Source organism: Hoplias malabaricus, chromosome 4 (genome assembly GCF_029633855.1).
Source record: "Hoplias malabaricus isolate fHopMal1 chromosome 4, fHopMal1.hap1, whole genome shotgun sequence".
NCBI lineage: Eukaryota > Metazoa > Chordata > Actinopteri > Characiformes > Erythrinidae > Hoplias > Hoplias malabaricus.
In genome coordinates this window covers 6877182-6899602 of record NC_089803.1, presented here as the reverse complement: position 1 = coordinate 6899602, position 22421 = coordinate 6877182, and the positions used below count along the sequence as shown (strand labels likewise).

The 22421-nt window shown below is 42.4% G+C and overlaps 2 protein-coding genes and 1 pseudogene across 4 annotated transcripts in view; 2 read left to right on the top strand and 1 right to left on the bottom strand.

The window, feature by feature from the left end:
- LOC136693778 (zinc finger protein 420-like) overlaps positions 1-5909 on the bottom strand; it is a 215209-nt gene extending 209300 nt beyond the window's left edge. Inside the window, exons 1-2 of the mRNA XM_066666933.1 lie at positions 3886-5909; positions 3165-3779 (exon numbers count right to left, since the gene is read on the bottom strand). The gene's annotated coding sequence lies outside the window, so the exon portion shown is untranslated. The remainder of the gene's footprint in view (positions 1-3164; positions 3780-3885) is intronic.
- A 4979-nt stretch (positions 5910-10888) lies between these two features.
- LOC136694878 (HMG domain-containing protein 3-like) lies at positions 10889-13274 on the top strand (annotated as a pseudogene).
- A 4234-nt stretch (positions 13275-17508) lies between these two features.
- LOC136693789 (uncharacterized) lies at positions 17509-21434 on the top strand. 3 transcript variants are annotated; one of them, XM_066666952.1, is made up of 8 exons: positions 17509-18965; positions 19860-19910; positions 20013-20057; positions 20150-20211; positions 20327-20370; positions 20606-20638; positions 20790-20863; positions 20965-21434. In XM_066666952.1, exons 1-8 carry the CDS (start codon positions 18957-18959, stop codon positions 21355-21357), a joined length of 711 nt encoding a protein of 236 aa, XP_066523049.1. In that variant the 5' UTR covers positions 17509-18956; the 3' UTR covers positions 21358-21434. The 3 variants fall into 3 exon arrangements, with proteins under 3 accessions (XP_066523049.1, XP_066523048.1, XP_066523047.1); XM_066666951.1 differs by lacking the exon at positions 17509-18965 and adding an exon at positions 19217-19644 and having other exon boundaries at positions 20793-20863; XM_066666950.1 differs by lacking the exon at positions 17509-18965 and adding an exon at positions 19217-19644.
- Positions 21435-22421: the final 987 nt, after the last annotated feature.

Below are 22421 nucleotides of genomic sequence, written 5' to 3'. Positions count from 1 at the left end.
CACTCAACAGACGTCTGGGGACAGAGGAGTCCAGTTTCTCAAGTTTAGAAATAAAAATGCTCTCCCATTCATGTCTAATACAGGCCTCTAACTGTTCAATCGTCTTGGGCCTTCTTTGTCGCACCTTCCTCTTTATGATGCAGCAAATGTTCTCTATAGATGAATGATTTGGACTGCAGTCTGGCCATTTCAGTACCCGGATTCTTCTCCTACGTAGCCATGATGTTGTGATTGCTGCAGAATGTGTTCTGGTATTATCTTGTTGAAAAATGCTCTTCCCTGAAAGAGATGACGTCTAGATGGGAGCATATGTTGTTCTAGAACCTGAACATAGTTCTCTGCATTAATGGTGCCTTTCCAGACATGCAAGCTGCCCATGCCACAAGCACTCATGCAACCATCAGTGATGCAGGCTTCTGAAGGGAGCGTTGATAACAACTCGGGTTATCCTTGTCCTCTCTGGTCCGGACGACATGGCGTCCCAGTGTTCCATAAAGAACTTCAAATCGTGAGACATCTGACCACAGAACAGTCTTCCATTTTGCCACACTCCATTTTAAAGCTTGCTTGGAAATGGCTTCCTCTTTGCACTGTAGAGTTTCAGCTGGCAACGGCGGATGGCACGGTGGATTGTGTTCACTGACAATGCTTTCTGGAAGTATTCCTGAGCCCATTCTGTTATTTCCTTGACAGTAGCATTCCTGTTTGAGGTGCAGTGACGTTTAAGGGCCCGGAGATCATGAGCATCCAGTAGAGTTTTATGGCCTTGACCCTTACGCACAGCAATTGTTCCAGATTCTCTGAATCGTTTCATGATATTATGCACGGTTGATGATGATAACTTAAAAGTCTTTGCTATTTTACGCTGGGTAACACCATTCTGGTATTGCTGCACTATCTTTCTCCGCAACAATGGTGGAATTGGTGATCCTCTTACCATCTTGGCTTCAGAGAGACACTAACACTCTGAGAAGCTTTTTTTTATACCCAATCATGTTGTCAATTGACCCAATTAGTGTTAATTGGTCTTCCAGTTGTTCGTTATATGCTCAATTTCCTTTTTCCAGCCACTTATTACTACTTGTCCCAACTTTTTTGGGATTTGTTTACATTGTGAAATTTTGAATCAACATATTTTTCCTTTAAAATGTTACATTTACTCAGATTAAACTTTTGATCTCTCATCTATGTTCTATTACGTATAAAATATTGACATTTGCCATCTCCACATCATTGCAGTCACTTTTTATTCACAATTTGTTTAGCGTCCCAACTTTTTTGGAATCCAGTTTGTATTTATCGTATATCGGTGACTAAATGTCTTAAACACGTTTATCTTCAGTAAATCACGGTATAAACTGTGTAAAAGTCTCTCCCCAGTAAACATTTAGCCGTTGATTCAACGTTGAAATAACGTCCTTGACTGTCATCTAATCAACGTTTTCTTAAGGTTGAAAATGAAAGTTGAAAAGACGTCCAAACAGACGTTGAAAAGACGACTAAAAGTGTCACATTAAAGACGTCCTTTTAAAGCCGTTATTTCAACGCTGAAATCACGTACCTAAATGTCGTTCAATCAGCGTTTTTTTAAGGTTGAAAATGAAAGTTGAAAAGACGACTAAAAAAAAGTCACATTAAAGACGTCCTTTTGAAGCCGTTACTTCAACATTGAAATCACATACCTAAATGTCATTCAATAAACACTGAATTAAAGTTGAAAAGTCATCCAAAAATAAACTTTGAAAAGACGAGTAACAGAGTCACATTACAAATGTACTTTCAAAGTACAGTAGGTTCCATTAAGAATTTAATGGTTCAGACTGGATTTTAATGGTGTCTACATCTAATAGTTTTCAACATGTAACCCATTAGCACTTAATGGTTCCTAATAGTTTATCCATTATTTATTTTAATAGTTTCCATTATGTAACACTTCTATTAGTATTTAACTGTACCTGTCAGTTCAAAATCCCAGTTGGAAAAAACATTACACCGATAGGTAAAAGCAAAATATTTCTAAACGTTTTGGCAAATTTTGTAATTAGCCCAAAATATGTGACTCATACATGGCATGGCATACATGTATAAATGCATAAAAAATAGGAAAGAAATTATATATATATAATGAAAATATTAAAAAAAATTATATTCTGTATTCAATTACACATGTAAATGAAACAAAAATTTACATACTATGAAAATGAAGTACAGATTTCAACAATGTACAGAGTGTACAAAAACTGGGGCTGTACATCTTTTAGGTACAATACAGTATCTTTCAGTGTTCTTTTATGTAGTCATGTTTTTGTACTAGTTAATGTACTTGGAACCATAAGGGGCTAAAATGTATCATTACCATTAGCTTTATATATACCACCCCAGTGACAAACAAGTTTGTACCCTGTGGTGACTAAAGTGTACCAGAATTAACACAAATATTCATAATGGGCGGCACGGTGGCGCAGCAGTTAGTGTCACAGTCACACAGCTCCAGGGACCTGGAGGTTATGGGTTCGATTCCCGCTCCGGGTGACTGTCTGTGAGGAGTTGGTGTGTCCTCCCCGTGTCCACGTGGGTTTCCTCCGGGTGCTCCGGTTTCCTCCCACAGTCCAAAATCACACGGTAGTAGGTGGATTGGCGACTTTCCATAATCAACAGTGTACGAAACAATTACTTATGTAAAAAGGCAAAATCAAAAATATAGCAATTTTTAAATTAATAAAAATCCACCTGAAGAGTAAATACGCAAAACTGACATTTTAATATATACATTCAATTTTACCTTTTTTTTTTTTTTTTAAATCTGTTTAACCCAATACATTTAATAAATAAAAATATGACAGTGGAAGGAAAATTATTGCTTGTGTTTTCAGTACACATCTTCTGTTAGAATGAAACTTGAAAATAGTGTACTGTCAGTCATAAACCACAGGTTATACTGTACATGTCCACGCACAGGCCAATGTGTTGTTTGAGTTTGGCAAAGGTAAACTTTCTATGCAGAAATTGTGTGCATTGTTTCAGTGGAGGTATGAAAGGTTTAGTACAGGAGGTTGATCACTCGAGTCACACTCTGCAACTCCATGTTTAAAATGCATCTCTGGAGAAATGTTATGATGTTTTCAGGTGTGCAGGGTATTCAATTTTGAAGTCGTGATACATACAGGAGTTTGTGAAGAAGGCCTCATCTTCTGCACTATGACAGCAAACCTCAACTCAGCTTTCACCACACTCTGGCTTCCTCTGGAAACACTAGTTTCCCAGTCCTGATCTTTCAGCTGAATTATCAGATATAATGTTGTAGGTTCACTCTACAGAAAAACAGAAATAGACTTGGCATGACACACTAAGACATAATACTGACTTTCCATTGACTGTGACTGTTTCAGTTGGTGTGGCAACAGTTTAATTTTTCATACTTAATGAGGGGTCAGAGTTGTAAGTCAAGAAAAACAAGTTTATTCTTGAAGTCAATGCCTATACATCATGAAGAAAAATGCTTTAATAATGATCCCCTACCTATTAACTATTAATTTATATTGGTGCCCCCCTCTGGAGTTTGGTGTTTTCTTACTGTGTCTGTATGGGTTTCCTCCCATGATCCAAACACACGCAGGTGGATTGGCTACTCAAAAGTGTCCATTGTGTGAGTGCATGAGTGAAATTGTGGGTGTGTGGTGCCCTGTGAAGGACTAGTGCCCTGTCTAGGGTGTGTTCCCACCTTGCGCAGAGTGACTCCAGGTAGTATGTAAATATTTTGTACCCACCACAACCTTGAACTGGACAAGCAGACAATGAATGAGTACATGAATGAATGAAAGTACAGAAGCCACATTGATGCAATAATCGTTAAATTATTATTTAGGTCAAATGTTTAAATCAAACCTGTAAGCTTTGAAGTCCTCTCTCATCTCAACGTCAGTGTGGACATGTGTATTTTAGGGAGTACAGCTGTAAATCCATTGCTGAACTGGTGAATTTTGTTCACTGTTAGAGTATGGATTCCATCAACCTCATCAGACAACTGTAAAAACAAAGCAGAACACAATAGATGAAAACTTTATTATAATAATCCAATAAATTATATAAATAAAGGCAATAGCGCAAATAAGAGAATAAGGAAATGATATTAGACAAATATTAATATAATAGAATATTAATAATGGTCTTACAGTAAAAAAACTAATATAAATTTATTATTATATTATAGTATTATATTATAAATATTATAATAATATTATACATATTATATAGAATATTTTCAGAATTATAAAAGATACAATAATACTTATATGATGTTGGTTCACTTGCTACCAGCACTGGGCATTTGGTGACAATGCTGTTGATGCATCTGTTGACTTCCTTGCCTGATAAAATTACTGAAACCTACAGATCTCTGCAACATTGAAAAGTGGCACATTGTCTAGCTTTTGCTTGAGTGACCTGAGTGGGGAAAAAAAATTGCCAGTCTAACAAAATATTGTATCATATGTAAATGTTTTGGTGCACCTAATAAAATGATATGTATTGATTTTTTTAAGTAAAATTAATAACAGAGTACAATACATCGATATTTTACACACAACTTCAGATAAAAGTACCGTTCATCTGATGATTTTCACATATTTGAAAAAGCACATATGTGGCCTGCGCAAATGGTATTGTATGATTTTACTTTCCAGCCCAGCACTTCTTTTGATATTTGGTTAACATTCGCATTGTTAGCAAGGTGGCTTGCATGTAACTGCAGCCCAGACCTGCTGAAAATAAAGGTCAAAAACATTACTGTTAATAATGTAATATTACTTTGAATTTTTTTATACAGAATGGGTTAACTATTATCCTCCTCTACTCCTTCACTTGTCTTCACTGAGATGCTAAGCTAGCATAGCTGTTGCTTTGCTAGAGTTCTTTAAATACTTATACTTTACCAGAATGAGTGAAACTAAAGTTTTATTAAGATTAAATATCACTTACCTCTGAATATACGAGCCTCCTCCACTGTTTTAGTAATGCCTGCTTCCACAAACCGTTGAAAAATCATCCACTGAAACTTATTTTGACGCTGTATGCAAACTCAGAGTAACAGTTATCTGAAGGGGAGGGGCTCTCTCTCTCTCTTTTAACTGATTAAAAACGCATTCCGGACGTCCGCTGACAATATTAATTTGTCACAAAATAACAGACACATGTTGGACGTCCACTGCCGTTAACTGGTCCTGAAGTAACTGACTTGTTTAAAACGCATTTTGGATGTCCACTGATGTTATCAGTTCGTCCCAATATAACTGACTTGTTCTAAACGACTTTCGAACGTCCACTGACGTTATCAATTGGTCCTGAAATAACTGACTTGTTTTCAATGCATTTTGGACGTCCATTGAGGTTGTCAATTGGTCCTGATATAATTGACTTGTTTTCAATTAATTTTGAACGTCCTCTGACGTTTAAAATATGTCCTTGACGGACAGACTACTTTTAGACCTTTTTTGAACGTCCAGGGACGTTCCTTGTTTACTGGGTCTAATGTTTATTTTCAGTAAAACATGGTATAAACGGGGTGTAAATATCTTAAAAATTTTTATCTTCAGTAAAACACGGTATAAACGGTGTGTAAATATCTTAAACACATTTATCTTCAGTAAAACACGGTATAAACGGTATGTAAATATCTTAAACACGTTTATCTTCAGTAAAACACGGTATAAACGGTGTGTAAATATCTTAAACACGTTTATTTTAAGTAAAACACGGTATAAACGGTGTGTAAATATCTTAAACACGTTTATCTTCAGTAAAACACGGTATAAACGGTGTGTAAATATCTTAAACACGTTTATCTTCAGTAAAACACGGTATAAACGTTGTGTAAATATCTTAAACACGTTTATCTTCAGTAAAACACGATATAAACGGTGTGTAAATATCTTAAACACGTTTATCTTCAGTAAAACACGGTATAAACGGGGTGTAAATATCTTAAACACATTTATCTTCAGTAAAACACGGTATAAACGGGGTGTAAATATCTTAAACACGTTTATCTTCAGTAAAACACGGTATAAACGGTGTGTAAATATCTTAAACACGTTTATCTTCAGTAAAACACGGTATAAACGGTGTGTAAATATCTTAAACACGTTTATCTTCAGTAAAACACGGTATAAACGGTGTGTAAATATCTTAAACACGTTTATCTTCAGTAAAACACGGTATAAACGGTGTGTACATATCTTAAACACATTTATCTTCAGTAAAACACGGTATAAACGGTGTGTAAATATCTTAAACACGTTTATCTTCAGTAAAACACGGTATAAACGGTGTGTAAATATCTTAAACACGTTTATCTTCAGTAAAACACGGTATAAACGGGGTGTAAATATCTTAAACACGTTTATCTTCAGTAAAACACGGTATAAACGGGGTGTAAATATCTTAAACACGTTTATCTTCAGTAAAACACGGTATAAACGGGGTGTAAATAGCTTAAACACACATTTACCTTCAGTAAAAACAGGTCTTTATTTCTCTCAGACGCACGGCTCTATTCCCGCTTCTTCCTCAGACAAATCTCCGCTCCACAACACCCGGCCCCTCACAGACGACTGGCTGGAAAATCATAACACCTGGTTTCCTATTGGACAGTCCACAAAACCCCGCTCACAACCAACCCCGCCCTCTCATTACGTCAGACGCCACGCACGGGATCAGTTCTGTGTGTGAAACTGTGCCTTATTCACTACATAGTGCACTATTTTAAGGTAGTGTCCCAGAATCGTTCACTACACTCCAAACACCCCATGAGACGAGGACCTCAAGGGGAAGCAGAAGTTAACTGAATAAGTACATCACCCCTTATGTGGCTGACTAAAATAATGAGATGTTAAATCTGTAATCAGAAACTCTTTGTTCCACTGTTGTCAGTTTTTTGCTGGATACACAAATGCCATATAATGTGTGAATAAATATGAGTAGTATCGTAGATATGTCCTACGTTAGAAATGCAGCTCAAAGTGCTTTAGAGATCAGACTAGAGTAAAAAATAAAAACAAAAACATAGTGGATCTGTAAAACCCAGCAGTAAATACAAGTCATTTAAAAATATGAAGAATTTAAAAGTACAGGATCAGAACATAACTAAAGACAAAGCAGATCACTACCCAGTAAACAAGGGACGTCCCTGGACATTCAAAAAAAGTGTAAAAATAGTCGGTCCGTCAAGGACATATTTTAAACGTCAGTGGATGTCCAAAATTAATTGAAAACAAGTCAGTTATTTCGGGACCAACTGACAACGTCAATAGACGTCCGAAATGCGTTGAAAACAAGTCCGTCATTTCGGGACCAATTGATAACGTCAATGGACGTCCGAAATGCGTTGAAAACAAGTCAGTTATTCCGGGACCAATTGATAACGTCAATGGACGTCTGAAATGCGTTGAAAACAAGTCTGTTATTTTGGGAGTAATTGACAACGTCAATGGATGTCCGAAATGCGTTGAAAGCATATGCGTTTATGCGTTTAGCATATCACAGAATCTTGCTTATAAAGCCTCCTTGTACAGTTTAGCAGTCAGTGAAGGTTGTAAAGATGTATATTAATGCCAGGTAACCATACCAATCATGAATGCTTACTCTGCAGAACTACTAATAACTTGTAAATATCAAACAAGTGAACATATTAGTAAACATGTTTATTCATATTGATGACTTCACCCAGTTATATTCTTTGTCATGTTTTTTTCAGGGTCATGTCTCAGTTAAGTTATTGAAAGAGATCCTAGAGGCATACCAATGCAGTAAATGTGGTGGATTTCACTGTCCTCTATGTCCGACAGATAAAGTAAAATTTGATACACATCTGAAGTCAACTGGCCACCTTCAGTCCCACTGGTCTTGGGTGGATTTTCATAGACGTGAGTAAATTTTAGTCACACAATTACATATTTAAAAATGTAACTTACAAAAATAAGACTCAACTGTGAAAAGACGCCCTTGTACATGTACTTCAGTATGTGGAATGATTTTTTTTTTATTATTTATTTATTTTGCGCTTTATGTTGTTTCATTGCAAAGATGAAAAACAAACAAAAAAAAGTGAGTTTCAAAATATTTGTGATTTCATCAGTATTCTGGGAGAAGTGGTACATTTCTGAGAAAAGTGCAGGGGTGCCAACATTTTTGGCCAAGACTGTTTCTAATTTAACTGGTATTTTCTAGTTAAATGCCCAAAGCTTTTACATTTTTAAGTGTTAACACGTCCTTTTTGTTACTCGTTTCAGGATTTAAAATATTCAAATGCCACCTCACCTGCCGTGATAAGCCACATTATCATTGTCCTACCTGTGGTCAAACAGTTATAAGAAAGTCAGACTTTATAAAACACAATCTCAAACATGACAAATTCCACCTGCAACATCCCACCCCAGGCCAAGATTTGACTGTCCCCTCAACATACAACTCTAAACCAAGATTTGACTGGCCCACACCATCCCACCCCAGGTCAAGATCTGATTGGCTGCAACATCCCACCCCAGGTCAAGATCTGAGTGGCCCGCAACACCCCATCCCAGGTCAAGATCTGACTAGTCCGCAACATCCCGCCCCAGGTGAAGATCTGAGAGGCCCACAACATCCCACCCCAGGTGAAGATCTGAGTGGCCCGCAACATCCCATCCCAGGTCAAGATCTGACTGGCCCGCAACATCCCACCCCAGGTGAAGATCTGAGTGGCCCGCAACACCCCATCCCAGGTCAAGATCTGACTGGCCCGTAACATCCCACCCCAGGTCAAGATCTGACTGGCCCGCAACATCCCATCCCAGGTCAAGATTTGACTGTCCCGCAACATACAACTCTCAACCAAGATCTGAGTGGCCCGCAACATCCCACCCCAGGTCAAGATCTGAGTGGTCCGCAACATCCCACCCCAGGTCAAGATCTGAGTGGCCCGCAACATCCCATCCCAGGTCAAGATCTGACTGGCCCGCAACATCTCACCCCAGGTCAAGATCTGAGTGGCCTGCAACACCCCATCCCAGGTCAAGATCTGACTGGCCCGCAACATCCCACCCCAGGTGAAGATCTGACTGGCCCGCAACACCCCATCCCAGGTCAAGATCTGACTAGTCCGCAACATCCCGCCCCAGGTGAAGATCTGAGAGGCCCACAACATCCCACCCCAGGTGAAGATCTGAGTGGCCCGCAACATCCCATCCCAGGTCAAGATCTGACTGGCCCGCAACATCCCACCCCAGGTGAAGATCTGAGTGGCCCGCAACACCCCATCCCAGGTCAAGATCTGACTGGCCCGTAACATCCCACCCCAGGTCAAGATCTGACTGGCCCGCAACATCCCATCCCAGGTCAAGATTTGACTGTCCCGCAACATACAACTCTCAACCAAGATCTGAGTGGCCCGCAACATCCCACCCCAGGTCAAGATCTGAGTGGTCCGCAACATCCCACCCCAGGTCAAGATCTGAGTGGCCCGCAACATCCCATCCCAGGTCAAGATCTGACTGGCCCGCAACATCTCACCCCAGGTCAAGATCTGAGTGGCCTGCAACACCCCATCCCAGGTCAAGATCTGACTGGCCCGCAACATCCCACCCCAGGTGAAGATCTGACTGGCCCGCAACATCCCATCCCAGGTCAAGATTTGACTGTCCCGCAACATACAACTCTAAACCAAGATCTGACTGGCCCGCAACATCCCACCCCAGGTCAAGATCTGACTGGCCTGCAACATCCCACCCCAGGTCAAGATCTGAGTGGCCCGCAACATCCCACCCCAGGTCAAGATCTGAGTGGCCCGCAACATCCCACCCCAGGTCAAGATCTGACTGGTCCGCAACATTCCACCCCAGGTCAAGATCTGACTGGTCCGCAACATTCCACCCCAGGTCAAGATCTGACTGGTCCACAACATTCCACCCCAGGTCAAGATCTGACTGGTCCACAACATCCCACCCCAGGTCAAGATCTGAGTGACCCGCAACATCCAACTCTAAACCAAGATCTGAGTGGCCCACAATATCACACCCCAGGTCAAGATCTGAGTGGCCCACAACATCCCACCCCAGGTCAAGATCTGAGTGGTCCGCAACATCCCACCCCAGGTCAAGATCTGAGTGGTCCGCAACATCCCACCCCAGGTCAAGATCTGAGTGGTCCGCAACATCCCACCCCAGGTCAAGATCTGAGTGGTCCGCAACATCCCACCCCAGGTCAAGATCTGAGTGGTCCGCAACATCCCACCCCAGGTCAAGATCTGACTGGTCTGAAACATCCCACCCCAGGTGAAGATCTGACGGGCCCGCAACATCCAACTCTAAACCAAGATCTGAGTGGCCCACAACATCCAACTCTAAACCAAGATCTGAGTGGCCCGCAACATCCCACAACAGCTCAAGAAAGCTATCCTCTGGTGGATAATGAGGAAGCTGCACTGAAATTTATATCCTTAAAAAGAAAGCTCAAAGTAGTAAAATGTCCACACTGCAATCTCTCATTATATTTCAGAAATTTACATAGACATATAAAAAGAAAGCATAAAGGTGTTGAAGTTGACATAACAACAGAGCATCATCTTCCCAGCCAGTGTATTGATCCTGTGAATGGAATTTTTGCAGTTGCTAAGACATTCCGTGGCCCACCTGTCCCAGTGCATGTGAAACACAAACTGAAAGGCTTGAGTGATTGCGAAGTGGAAGAATGTTGTTTATACTACAGTGTAGCTGGTAGGAGCGCACAGACATCATATAGATGTTTCCATTTAAGGTCATTAGATTATTGTTCAAGTCTTTCAAACACCTGTTGCCTTGCAGAGGAGACTCTGACTGAACTGGTAAAACAGAGATGGTTTGGGGAAGAGAAAAAACAAATGTGCCTTGCATGTTTAAAAGAGGCTAGAGATGCAAGTGCACCCCTTGCTGTGGCTGTTAATATTGCACCACCAAAAAAGCACTATGTGTCAGTTTTTGAAAAAAAAAGGTATCATACTACAGCAGGCTTGGCCGAGTAATGGTAATGTATGATGCCCAAAGAATTAGCTGGCATTGCCCCTGTGTAAGTGGACGAAGGTCCTGTCCTCATAAGTACATAGCAAAGTGGTTTCTCTTTCAAGCAGACAGACAGCTTTTCAGATCTGTTAAGTCAACCGAATCTGTTGAAGATATTTTGGACAAAGAACAAGAGAAAGAGGAAGAAGTTGCAGAAGAAGACTTAAGCAGGAATAGAAAGGAACAGTTGCAAAGAGCATTGCAATACACACTACATAAAAAGCACTACCCAGCCAACCTGCCAGAGAATGTTTGCAAAGCAACATTTGATACAGCCCCATCAAAACATCTCGTTCCTTCTGAGACATTTTGCTGTGAATGCAACTTGAAAATGCCACTCAGTGATCCTATCCTTATTACTTCAAAGGCAAATATTGTAACTTTAACCTGTGTTTTTGAAGGTAAGTGTTAGCTTTAAGTTATTAAATGCAACACCATTTGAAGTATTGGACCCGTGAAGCCTATATTACAAATTTGTTATATTTCTCCAGGAATAAGTACATATTCGAAGACTTGTTTGAGCTGTGGAATGGAGTACCGTTACCAAGAGTGGGATCAGGGAATGCACAATTTTGACAATTACATCCTAATGGGCGTTCATTTCTGTTTATATCTAAGGGCTTCTCTTCAGGTAATACTACAAAATAATTAGGGTTTTCTGGTCTTTATTTTTTATTTTGTTTTCTCCAGTGTGAGAAATTCTGTTTACTTTTTTATTAATAGACCCATAATGCATTAAGCAGTGTTTGAGGCAATGCAACTCTCATCTGGCATCAAGCTACCTCCACACAACAGGCTTCTTCATGGTTACTTATGCTTTGAAGCATTAACAAGGCACGACTACAATTTTTCATGCATTAATTGTGGACTCCATCCTCCAGTTGTGATTATGGACCTTCATAAAAAGGGTGTTTTCAGCATGGCAGGTGAACAATTATAAATGCCTGTTAATAGTTTAATCTCATATTTATTTTGTATTATAACACCAGTATGTTATGATTTCTTTTTCCAGTGGGTGAGGTGTGTAAACCAGTAGATTACAGTGGGACAGTAGATGTCAACAAATTTTGGGAGGCCATTTTTTTGGAGATTCTTTCACATGGATTCATCAAAAGTAAGAAAAACCTTATTGATTAGTAGCTGCAGTTATATGATAAAATATGTGAAACTTAATTAAACTAAGAATTTGTCTTATGTTTTGTCTCATGTAGTAGGTCAGAAGAATTCATTTGTTGTGCAGCCATCATTTGAATTTTGGGCACCATGAATAGGACCTGGGACAAGAAAATCACCTGTACTCATAAACACAGAGTGGGAGAAGGTGCATTGTCCAGTCCATACAACAGAAAGGGCAGATGTTGATATAACTGAGGACAGGCTTCTTGAAGAAGTGATGAAAATGAAGTTAATGATTCAGTGTGAATTCATAAAATAATTTTAAATAAAACATTTTTGGAAACTTCATTAAACTGTTTTCTGTCCAAAACAGACCTCATCCTTAGACTTCACAAGGAGATCAAAAGTAGGAGTTCCTACGATAAAATATTTGACAAAGTCTGGGGTGCATCAGGTAAGCTCACAAGATTTAGTTGTTTTGCATATTAAATATTTTTCTGAAAACAAATAATTAGTACTTTATTTACTTTCATTTTAGGAGGCTGGGCCACCATTATGTGCCCATGTGGAATCATATACAGCCTAAAATTCAACATGAGGGCAGAGAGTCCTAGAGACTACATGGATATTTTACTTTCTTGGGCTCACTTACCAAATGTAACAATTTATGATTTTGCCAGAGGACTGACAACACATGGAAATCTTAGGCAGCCAACTATATTGCCATTTTCTCCCAATGAGGGAAGGTTGTTAAACCCTACAAAGGAAAATATTTCTCTTGCCAAGGAGGGGAAAGTGAAAGTAAGCCTACCATGGTTAAATGAACCCAAAAAGAATCCAGACATTAATGGACACCCCCTTACAGGAAGCTCTGAACATTATGTGCTTTATGACAGACTGCACCAATGTAACACCAAAGACCCCAAAGACATTCTAAGGAGGATTGATCTGGTGCCCGAACTGGCTGGGAGAGTAAACAGCCAAGTTGTAGAACAATGTTTTGCCAAAATGGAAAGAAACAATTATTTCCTCAACATGATGACATCAAGTTCCAAGATTTTTCTTATTCGGAACATAGTTCACCATCACAACACTCAACTTAATGTATCAAGACTGGAAAGTATAAAGAAGTCAATGGGGGCCAGAGGAACTTCCATCAATAAACATGGGCAGCTTGTCATTGGTAAAATATTCTTGCTGATATATGACATAATGGGTTATGATATGAAAAGTGCTAATATGTTTTGTTGTGTTTACCTGTTAGGTCATTCTGTTGTATCTGCTGTTACAGCAAATGCTGATACAGATACTAATACTAAAGTGTCACATATTAGTGCCAGTAGCAGATGCTGGGGACAGCCTTTGAATGCAGTGCTTGAAGAGAAGGTATTTTGTTTTTATTACTTTAAGAATTTGACAAGTTTTGTTATATATTGTCACTCATGTATATATTTGTGTGTGTGTGTGTGGGTGTGTGTGCGCACCCAATTTGTATCATTTTAGCTTTTGTATATACTTGATGAGACCAAGGATCGTAAAGAACACATTGTACGTGCTTTTGGTGAAACCCTTACACGTGAGGACTTCTGGTCACTGGGACTGCAGAGAGATGTAGAAGGCACGGTATGGTGATGATGATGTGGTAATTTTCATGTATCTTATGGCTGACTTTTAATATGTTTGGTCAGTGATGGCTCTCTTCTGCAGATTCTCAATACCTGTTTAAGACTTATTGGACAAATTGGATCCACTAAGGTAACATTTTCATATTGTATGCAATTCTTTGCATTTAAGGTTTAGACTTAGTATCATATCTGTTTACTCATTTAGAAATGCATAAATGCTTTTTTTTAATTATTATTATTATAGAACAAGCAAGTCTGGATCACCAGTAGTTACATAACTGTGACCTGGTTGCCTCCAATCTCTGCTGATCCAATGGTTCATTTCTCAGTAGGTTTTACCACTTTTAAATATAAATTAGAAAATATGTTATGATATATTCTAGGTATGTGTTGTCACGGATCACGGGCGGACTGACGGAGACGGACGCACTTGCTAAAACACAGAAAACGTTTAATTATAACGAAAGAAACAACTACAGGCGACAGTTAATACAACAAAACACGAAATGAAATGAAACTAACACATAGACAGACTAGACTGGGGAACGAAACAGTGAAAGGAAACGAAACAACTGGATTAGAAACAACTAAAGTCAAACTGCAGAGACAGACAGACAAACTAAATAACACGACTGATACGACTAAGGACAAAGGAGAATAGGAAATTAAACGACGACGGAGGAAACTTCGGAGACAGACGGAAACAGACAGATAACATGACTGACTAGAAAGATACACCACGACAGGACACGGAACATAGTAGAAACACGACTTGACTGTGAAACTAACAATACAAAGAGAAGTGAAATGTGAAATGAACGACAAACAGGACGTGAGACAAGAGGGTTTAAATGCTGACACAAACGAGACACACCTGGACAGATAACGAGGAGGACGGGTTAACACATGACACGGACGAGGAGGCGGAACAAAGGCGGAGACTCAAACATAAACAAACATAGCCATGTGCTCTCTCTCAGCACATGGCCGGAAAAACAGAGGTGACAAGACGAAGGCGTGACAGATGCCCCCCCCTGAACGTGCAACTCCCGGGGCGCGTACACCTACACCCCCAGGAGCTGTCACAGGAGAGGGCACGGAAAACAAGACAGACTAAGACCGGACACCGTGGGAGACAGGACTCGGGTCAGGACGGGAACAGACACAGGAGCTGGGGACATGACAGGAGACCGAAAAAAGGGAAAAGGAGACAGGACTTGGGATTGGACGGGAACAGACAAAGGAAATTGAGCTGGAAAGTTGACAGGAGTGGAAACTGGGGGCTGGACCGGGGACAGGACAGTAGACTGACCAAGTGGGGTGACAGGAGACAAAACAAGAGACTGGAGCAGACTGGACAGGACGGGAGTGGACACATGAGACTGGACAGGCGACTGGACAGGGTTTTTGACACTGGACGGGAACAGGGACTGGACAGGAGACGGGACAGGTGACAGAACGCGGGATGGATACGGTGACTTGACATGTTTGGGGACAGAGGACTGGACATGATTAACAGGGGACTGGACATGTTTGGGGACAGAAGACTGAACATGGGCAGGTGACAGAACAGGGGACTGGAGTGGAGACAAGACAGGTGACTGAACGCTAGACGGATACGGGGACTGGACAGATGACAGGACTGGGTGCTGGGAATGGACGGGAGCAGAGACTGGTGACAAGACACTGGACCGGACAGAAACGTTAGACTGGAAAGGGGTCTGTGACTGGACAGAAGACAGGACAGGTGACATGACACTAGACTGCAATGGGGACTGGACTGGTGACGGGACAGAGGGTTGAAACAGGGACTGGACCGGAGACGGGACTTGAGACTGGACAGGGGTTTGAAACAGAGACTGGACAGGGTTGACAGGGGACTTGACTGGACTTGACAGGGGAACAGGGACCAAGACATTCACAGGGACTGACACAAACACAGTGACCGGAACTGGGACAGAGACAAAGGCAGACATGGGAACAGGGACAAGGACAGAGACAGGAACCAGGACAGGGACAGACAAGGGAACCAATATAACAGGGGGGTGCCCAGGACTGGCAAATGTTTGTGGGGCAGTCTGAGAAGCCAGCCTGGGCACAACTCTAGGGATCGGCCCCGAAGTCCTTTGGGCCGACCTACGGACATGACCAGGAGCGGCCGAAGCCACAGTCACGGGGACAGGAGCGGCCGTAGCCACAGTCACGGGGACAGGAGCAGCCGGGGGGGCCGCGCTCACGGGGACAGGAGCGGCCGAGGGAGCCGCGCTCACGGGGACAGGAGCGGCCGAGGGAGCCGCGCTCACGGGGACAGGAGCGGCCGAGGGAGCCGCGCTCACGGGGACAGGAGCGGCCGAGGGAGCCGCGCTCACGGAGACAGGAGCGGCCGAGGGAGCCGCGCTCACGGAGACAGGAGCGGCCGAGGGAGCCGCGCTCACGGAGACAGGAGGCCCTGCAGTGACGTCCACGGAGACAGGAGGCCCTGCAGTGACGTCCACGGAGACAGGGGAGCCTGCAGTGACGTCCACGGAGACAGGGGAGCCTGCAGTGACATCCACGGAGACAGGGGAGCCTGCGACGACGTCCACGGAGACAGGGGAGCCTGCGACGACGTCCACGGAGACAGGGGAGCCTGCGACGACGTCCACGGAGACAGGGGAGCCTGCGACGACGTCCACGGAGACAGGGGAGCCTGCGACGACGTCCACGGAGACAGGGGAGCCTGCGACGACGTCCACGGAGACAGGGGAGCCTGCGACGACGTCCACGGAGACAGGGGAACCTGCGACGACGTCCACGGAGGCAGGGGAACCTGCGACGACGTCCACGGAGGCAGGGGAACCTGCGACGACGTCCACGGAGGCAGGGGAACCTGCGACGACGTCCACGGAGGCAGGGGAACCTGCGACGACGTCCACGGAGGCAGGGGAACCTGCGACGACGTCCACGGAGGCAGGGGAACCTGCGACGACGTCCACGGAGGCAGGGGAACCTGCGACGACGTCCACGGAGGCAGAGGAATCTGCGACGTCGTCCACGGAGACAGGAGAAACTGCGACGACGTCCACGGAGGCAGAGGAATCTGCGACGTCGTCCACGGAGACAGGAGAAACTGCGACGACGTCCACGGAGGCAGAGGAATCTGCGACGTCGTCCACGGAGGCAGAGGAATCTGCGACGACGTCCACGGAGGCAGAGGAATCTGCGACGTCGTCCACGGAGGCAGAGGAATCTGCGACGACGTCCACGGAGGCAGAGGAATCTGCGACGTCGTCCACGGAGACAGGAGAAACTGCGACGACGTCCACGGAGGCAGAGGAATCTGCGACGTCGTCCACGGAGACAGGAGAAACTGCGACGACGTCCACGGAGACAGGAGAAACAGCGACGACGTCCACGGAGGCAGAGGAATATGCGACGTCGTCCACGGAGACAGGAGAGGTGGGCGCCACGCTCACGAAGACAGGAGAGGCGCGTGTCGCGCTCACGAAGACAGGAGAGGCGCGCGTCGCGCTCACGAAGACAGGAGCGGCTGACTGCACCGCTTTCGTGGAGGCCTCCAGAGGCCTCCAGGAGGTCAGGAGGGAGTGCATAGAGGTGCTTGGAAACTGGGGCCCTTTCGACGACGTCCATGGAAACAGGGGGCCCTGCAGTGACGCCGTCCACGGAGACAGGGGCGGCCGTCTGCGCCGCGCTCACGAAGACAGAAGCGGCTGGAGACGCCGCTTTCAAGGAGACCGGAGCGGCCGTTGGCGCCGCGCTCTCGGAGAAAGGTGTGGCCGTAGGCGCCGCGCTCATGAAGACAGGCGCGGCCGGAGGCGCCGCGCTCACGAAGACAGAAGCGGCTGGAGACGCCGCTTTTACGAAGACAGGGGTTTGTGCTGCTCACCGGGCTCGCGCTGGAGCTGTAGAGGGTTTAGGGGGTTTCACAGGCGCACCCATTAGATCCCTCAGCGGTGCGCCCCTGTTAGCCCCACCTCCGTCGTCCTGAGGATGGAGGCTAACAGCCCCTACCCTTAACCCCCCCCCAAAAATTTCTCCGGACCTGAGGGGGTAATCGACCATCGAGGGGGTGACTCCAGCACGTTTCTTTCGGCGATTCCTTCTACTCGCGCTGGCGCAATCACTCGATTCTGGAGTCGACTCTATTGAAGTCCTTGACTCGATTAGAGACTGGATTATATTCGCCTGGACTTCTTTTAGCTTCTCGCTAAATATAATGGAATAATCCATTGAGTCTCGAATCGAGTCCTCCGTTGGAGGGAAAGGAACCGCGCCGGACATGGGCTGAAGCCGTGGACTCCATTCTGAGGCTGTTCTTAAAGCCTCCTCCACTGGTTTTTTAGGGCTGGTTCGAAATGGAGTCCGGCGAATAGCACCCCTCCTCACAAAGTGGTCTGAGTTAGCTGCGTCCTTTTGGTCGTTCATTCTGTCACGGATCACAGGCGGACTGACGGAGACGGATGCACTTGCTAAAACACAGAAAACGTTTAATTATAACGAAAGAAACAACTACAGGCGACAGTTAATACAACAAAACACGAAATGAAATGAAACTAACACATAGACAGACTAGACTGGGGAACGAAACGGTGAAAGGAAACGAAACAACTGGATTAGAAACAACTAAAGTCAAACTGCAGAGACAGACAAACTAAATAACACGACTGATACGACTAAGGACAAAGGAGAATAGGAAATTAAACGACGACGGAGGAAACTTCGGAGACAGACGGAAACAGACAGATAACATGACTGACTAGAAAGATACACCACGACAGGACACGGAACATAGTAGAAACACGACTTGACTGTGAAACTAACAATACAAAGAGAAGTGAAATGTGAAATGAACGACAAACAGGACGTGAGACAAGAGGGTTTAAATGCTGACACAAACGAGACACACCTGGACAGATAACGAGGAGGATGGGTAAACACATGACACGGACGAGGAGGCGGAACAAAGGCAGAGACTCGAACATAAACAAACATAGCCATGTGCTCTCTCTCAGCACATGGCCGGAAAAACAGAGGTGACAAGACGAAGGCGTGACATGTGTGCAGGTTTGAATTTGGTTCATGTTCTTTTAAGACAGATATTTCTAACAAAGATGTGATTTTACTTCCGTCCTGGAAACCTGGCCACTGGATGATTGCTGTAAGTTAATTCTATGTTAATATACTGATATTTGCTGAATACTTATGATGATGTGTATTGTTTTGCAATGGGTATTTAAGTTTATTTAAAATTAACCATATATTTTTATTGTAAGACATTACTAACAGTTTTTCTTACATAAGACTTAGTATGTTATTGTTTTTTCGGATTAAGGTATCTGTGAATATTTTAACATTTTGCAGATTTTGAAGCCCAAGCAAAGAATCCTGTACTTGCTTGACTCACTTTGCATTTCTGGCTTCAGTGATGCCAGATACATTCAGATATACAGGTTTTAAGATAATTCAAGAATTAAACTGCAGTATGTTAGTTCTGTTTTAAATCATACTGCTTTTGTTTGGCAGTGGTTTTACAACAGTTTTGGAAAACATGCATGTCCAAACACAAACTACTTTATTTGGATTTAAATATCTGTATGATGGTTCTTTTTAGATCATATAGCATTTGCATTTTTGTTTTCATTTTATTTACTAGTCCTTGCATGCAACTAACTTTATGGTTGGGATGTTGACGTTCAAGCCCAAGCTGAATATTTCATTCTTACTGTTTAATAATTTATGAACCTATCTTGCCTACTCTAATATTTTGAACTAAAAGGAGACTTTCCCAGCGTATAGCACCAGGAGCTTGGATGGAAGTTTTCTGTAATGACATTATGGTATGATTCTTTGTTACACAATGTTTGTCAGCACTCTGTTTGTTGTACATAAATATATATTTCTTTTTTGAGAATGATTTCACAGTGGCTGTGGAGTATTCGAGTGGTATATACAGAATGCAGTATTTTAAATTTAAAATTATTATCAGCATTCAATTTCACTCTATTTCTGCTATGAAAGAGTGTTATATTTGACAGTTTTAATTTGTCCCTAGGGGATGCCAAGGCCAAATTCATCTAATAGCTGTGGAGTGTTTGTCCTGATGGTGAGTGCATATTGTTATTGTTCATACGTCATGTATTCCCAGTGTCTAAAATGTTTCCTTTCTTTACCTTTTTCTTCTTCATATTCTTTTTGCTTATTTTAGTATACACTCTACATTGTCCTTGGGAATGAGTTTGACTTCTCTGAAGTAAGTAATAATTTTTTAGTAAAAGAATAATTTGAATAGAAAAGAAATTGTTATGCATTAACTGAAAACGTCACTTCATTTTCTACTGATAGAGCGACATTGCACAAATTCGAAAATGGTGGTGTGGCATACTTGTGGACAATTTCACCTTGAAGTAAGAGCTGTCTATATAAACACAATCTTGATTTATTATATTTTGTACATTATTTTATTTAGCATTTTGAAAACATGCAATCAAAATAAGTTTTATCATTTATGTTTTCTCAAAGACAATCAACTACTGGGCAACAGAAGAAGAGGGCCAATACAGATGGTATTTTATATTTCTTGTAATATTATATATTAAAGTTGTATTTAAGATCATGACCAAACATACCACCACTTTTTACTTACATTTCCACCCCATATACTAAAACAAGGGTAGATGATAAATATGGTTTTAGCTGTTTAAATGAGTTAGGTGCCATACTGAGGTTTCTAAAAAGTATATTACTTCGCCATTTCTGTGGAAAATCTAAGAAGTTAAACATTGTGATATTATTTTCCAGTCTTTTTATCACCAGCCAAAAGACACTGCAAAGGTATGGTAATATATTTATAGCAATTGAAAACTCAATTCATTAAATAATTCTATAGGAATCTGTCCCTTGCTCTATGCCACTATTTTGGCCTTTGAACAAACATGCTATGAGAATGTATGTATGCCTGTGTATGCTACATATTTCTTCTTAGCAGCTACTTCTCCAGCAAGTCCCATGGCTTTGGATCTGGCAGCTCCTATCATCATGCCTCAAACAACTGCTATGGTATGTATGCAACTCTAACATTCTGTTTATTTTCATTCAGACTCAGTGAGGCTGAGACTCAATTTGATTATCACTCAAATATTCTTCTGCCCCTCATGCAGGAACCAGTCGTGCGAGATCTACTCATTGCTATGAGGGATCTACCCATTGTTACACAGGAACCAGCAATATTGAACGATCTACCCATTGCTATACAGGAACCAGCAATTGTCTGGCATCTACCCATTGCTATACAATGGATAGATCAAAATTCTGCACTTTTTCAGGGGCAGATAACAGGGCCAAGATTTTTGAATATGAATGAGGAGGACCGCATGAAGGCTCTGGATGAGGTCATGTATGGAGATGACCCAGAGGCTAAAGAACCCTTTTTATTTATTTTTGAATACAGGGATGATATGGAGCTCTTTCTGAAAGCTTGTGTTGATGAGCAGGGTCTCAGGGTCAATGCAATGTTTGTTGTTACACCATGCCCCTCACCCCAGAATTTTTAAGGCATGGAAACTGGACTGTAGCTGGCCCGTAATTCTCAAGTTCTTTGGGACATTGTGTTTTGTTTTTAGTGTTAATATTGTACCTTGTAAACATTGAATACATTATGTGATTTACAGACTTGTTTGTGGTTCACTTAATATGTGAAATTCTTGCAATAAATAAAGAGAATAATTGAGAATAACATTTAACTGAGACCACATGAACTGAGAATGATAATGTTTGCTTACACATAGGCTACTACTCACTTCCTAACAAGAGACATGACAGTAAATATGGGTTCATCAGCACAGCCCAGTGCTGGAGTGATATATTTTCTTCACTGGCATTAGGTTCATGTTTCTCAACTCCAGAGAATCCAATTCTATTGTCAGTGTTTCTCTACAGGGATCAGAGAGGCAGTGTGTGCACATCTGTGTTAGTAACGGGTGCAACTTAATGTAGAATACATTCATTACATATTTGTACATATGGTGTGTTTCTGAAATAACTGTAACTGAATAAATTAACTGTATTAAAATAAATTGATAGCCCTTTGGGCGGCGCGGTGGTGCGGCAGGTAGTGATGCAGTCACACAGCTCCAGGGACCTGGAGGTTGTGGGTTGAGCCACACTCCATGTGACTGTCTGTGAGGAGTTGGTAGGTGGATTGGTGACTCGGCGAGAGTGAATGTGTGTGTCACCCTGTGAGGGACTGGTGTGTTCCTGCCTTGCACCTAGTGATTCCGGTTAGGCTCTGGACCGGACCCACCGCGACCTTGAATTGGTTAAGCAGTTTCGGACAATGAATGAATGAATGATAGTCCTTCTAAAAATTCACATGCACAATCCAGGTAATAATAAAGGAAGTCTTTCTGACAGTCTAAGCCAGTGTTATCCAACTCTGATCCTATTCGACCTGTTCAAACAAACTCGATTCAACTAATTTTGTGAGTAGGGTGTTCCAGGACCTGGTTCTGATGCCAAATCAAAGCATGTGTGATCATCTGAACACAAAGAGTAACACACAATACTCTACAACAAGGACATACTTCTATAAAGAATCATTTAAAACCACACAAAGGAA

Coding starts and splice junctions, on each gene's coding strand:
- LOC136693789 (XM_066666950.1), top strand. CDS start 19,618: ATGGAAGTTTTCTGTAATGACATTATG. Junction 19,645..19,859: donor TTTTCTGTAATGACATTATG/GTATGATTCTTT, acceptor ATTTGTCCCTAG/GGGATGCCAAGGCCAAATTC. Junction 20,212..20,326: donor GTGGACAATTTCACCTTGAA/GTAAGAGCTGTC, acceptor GTTTTCTCAAAG/ACAATCAACTACTGGGCAAC.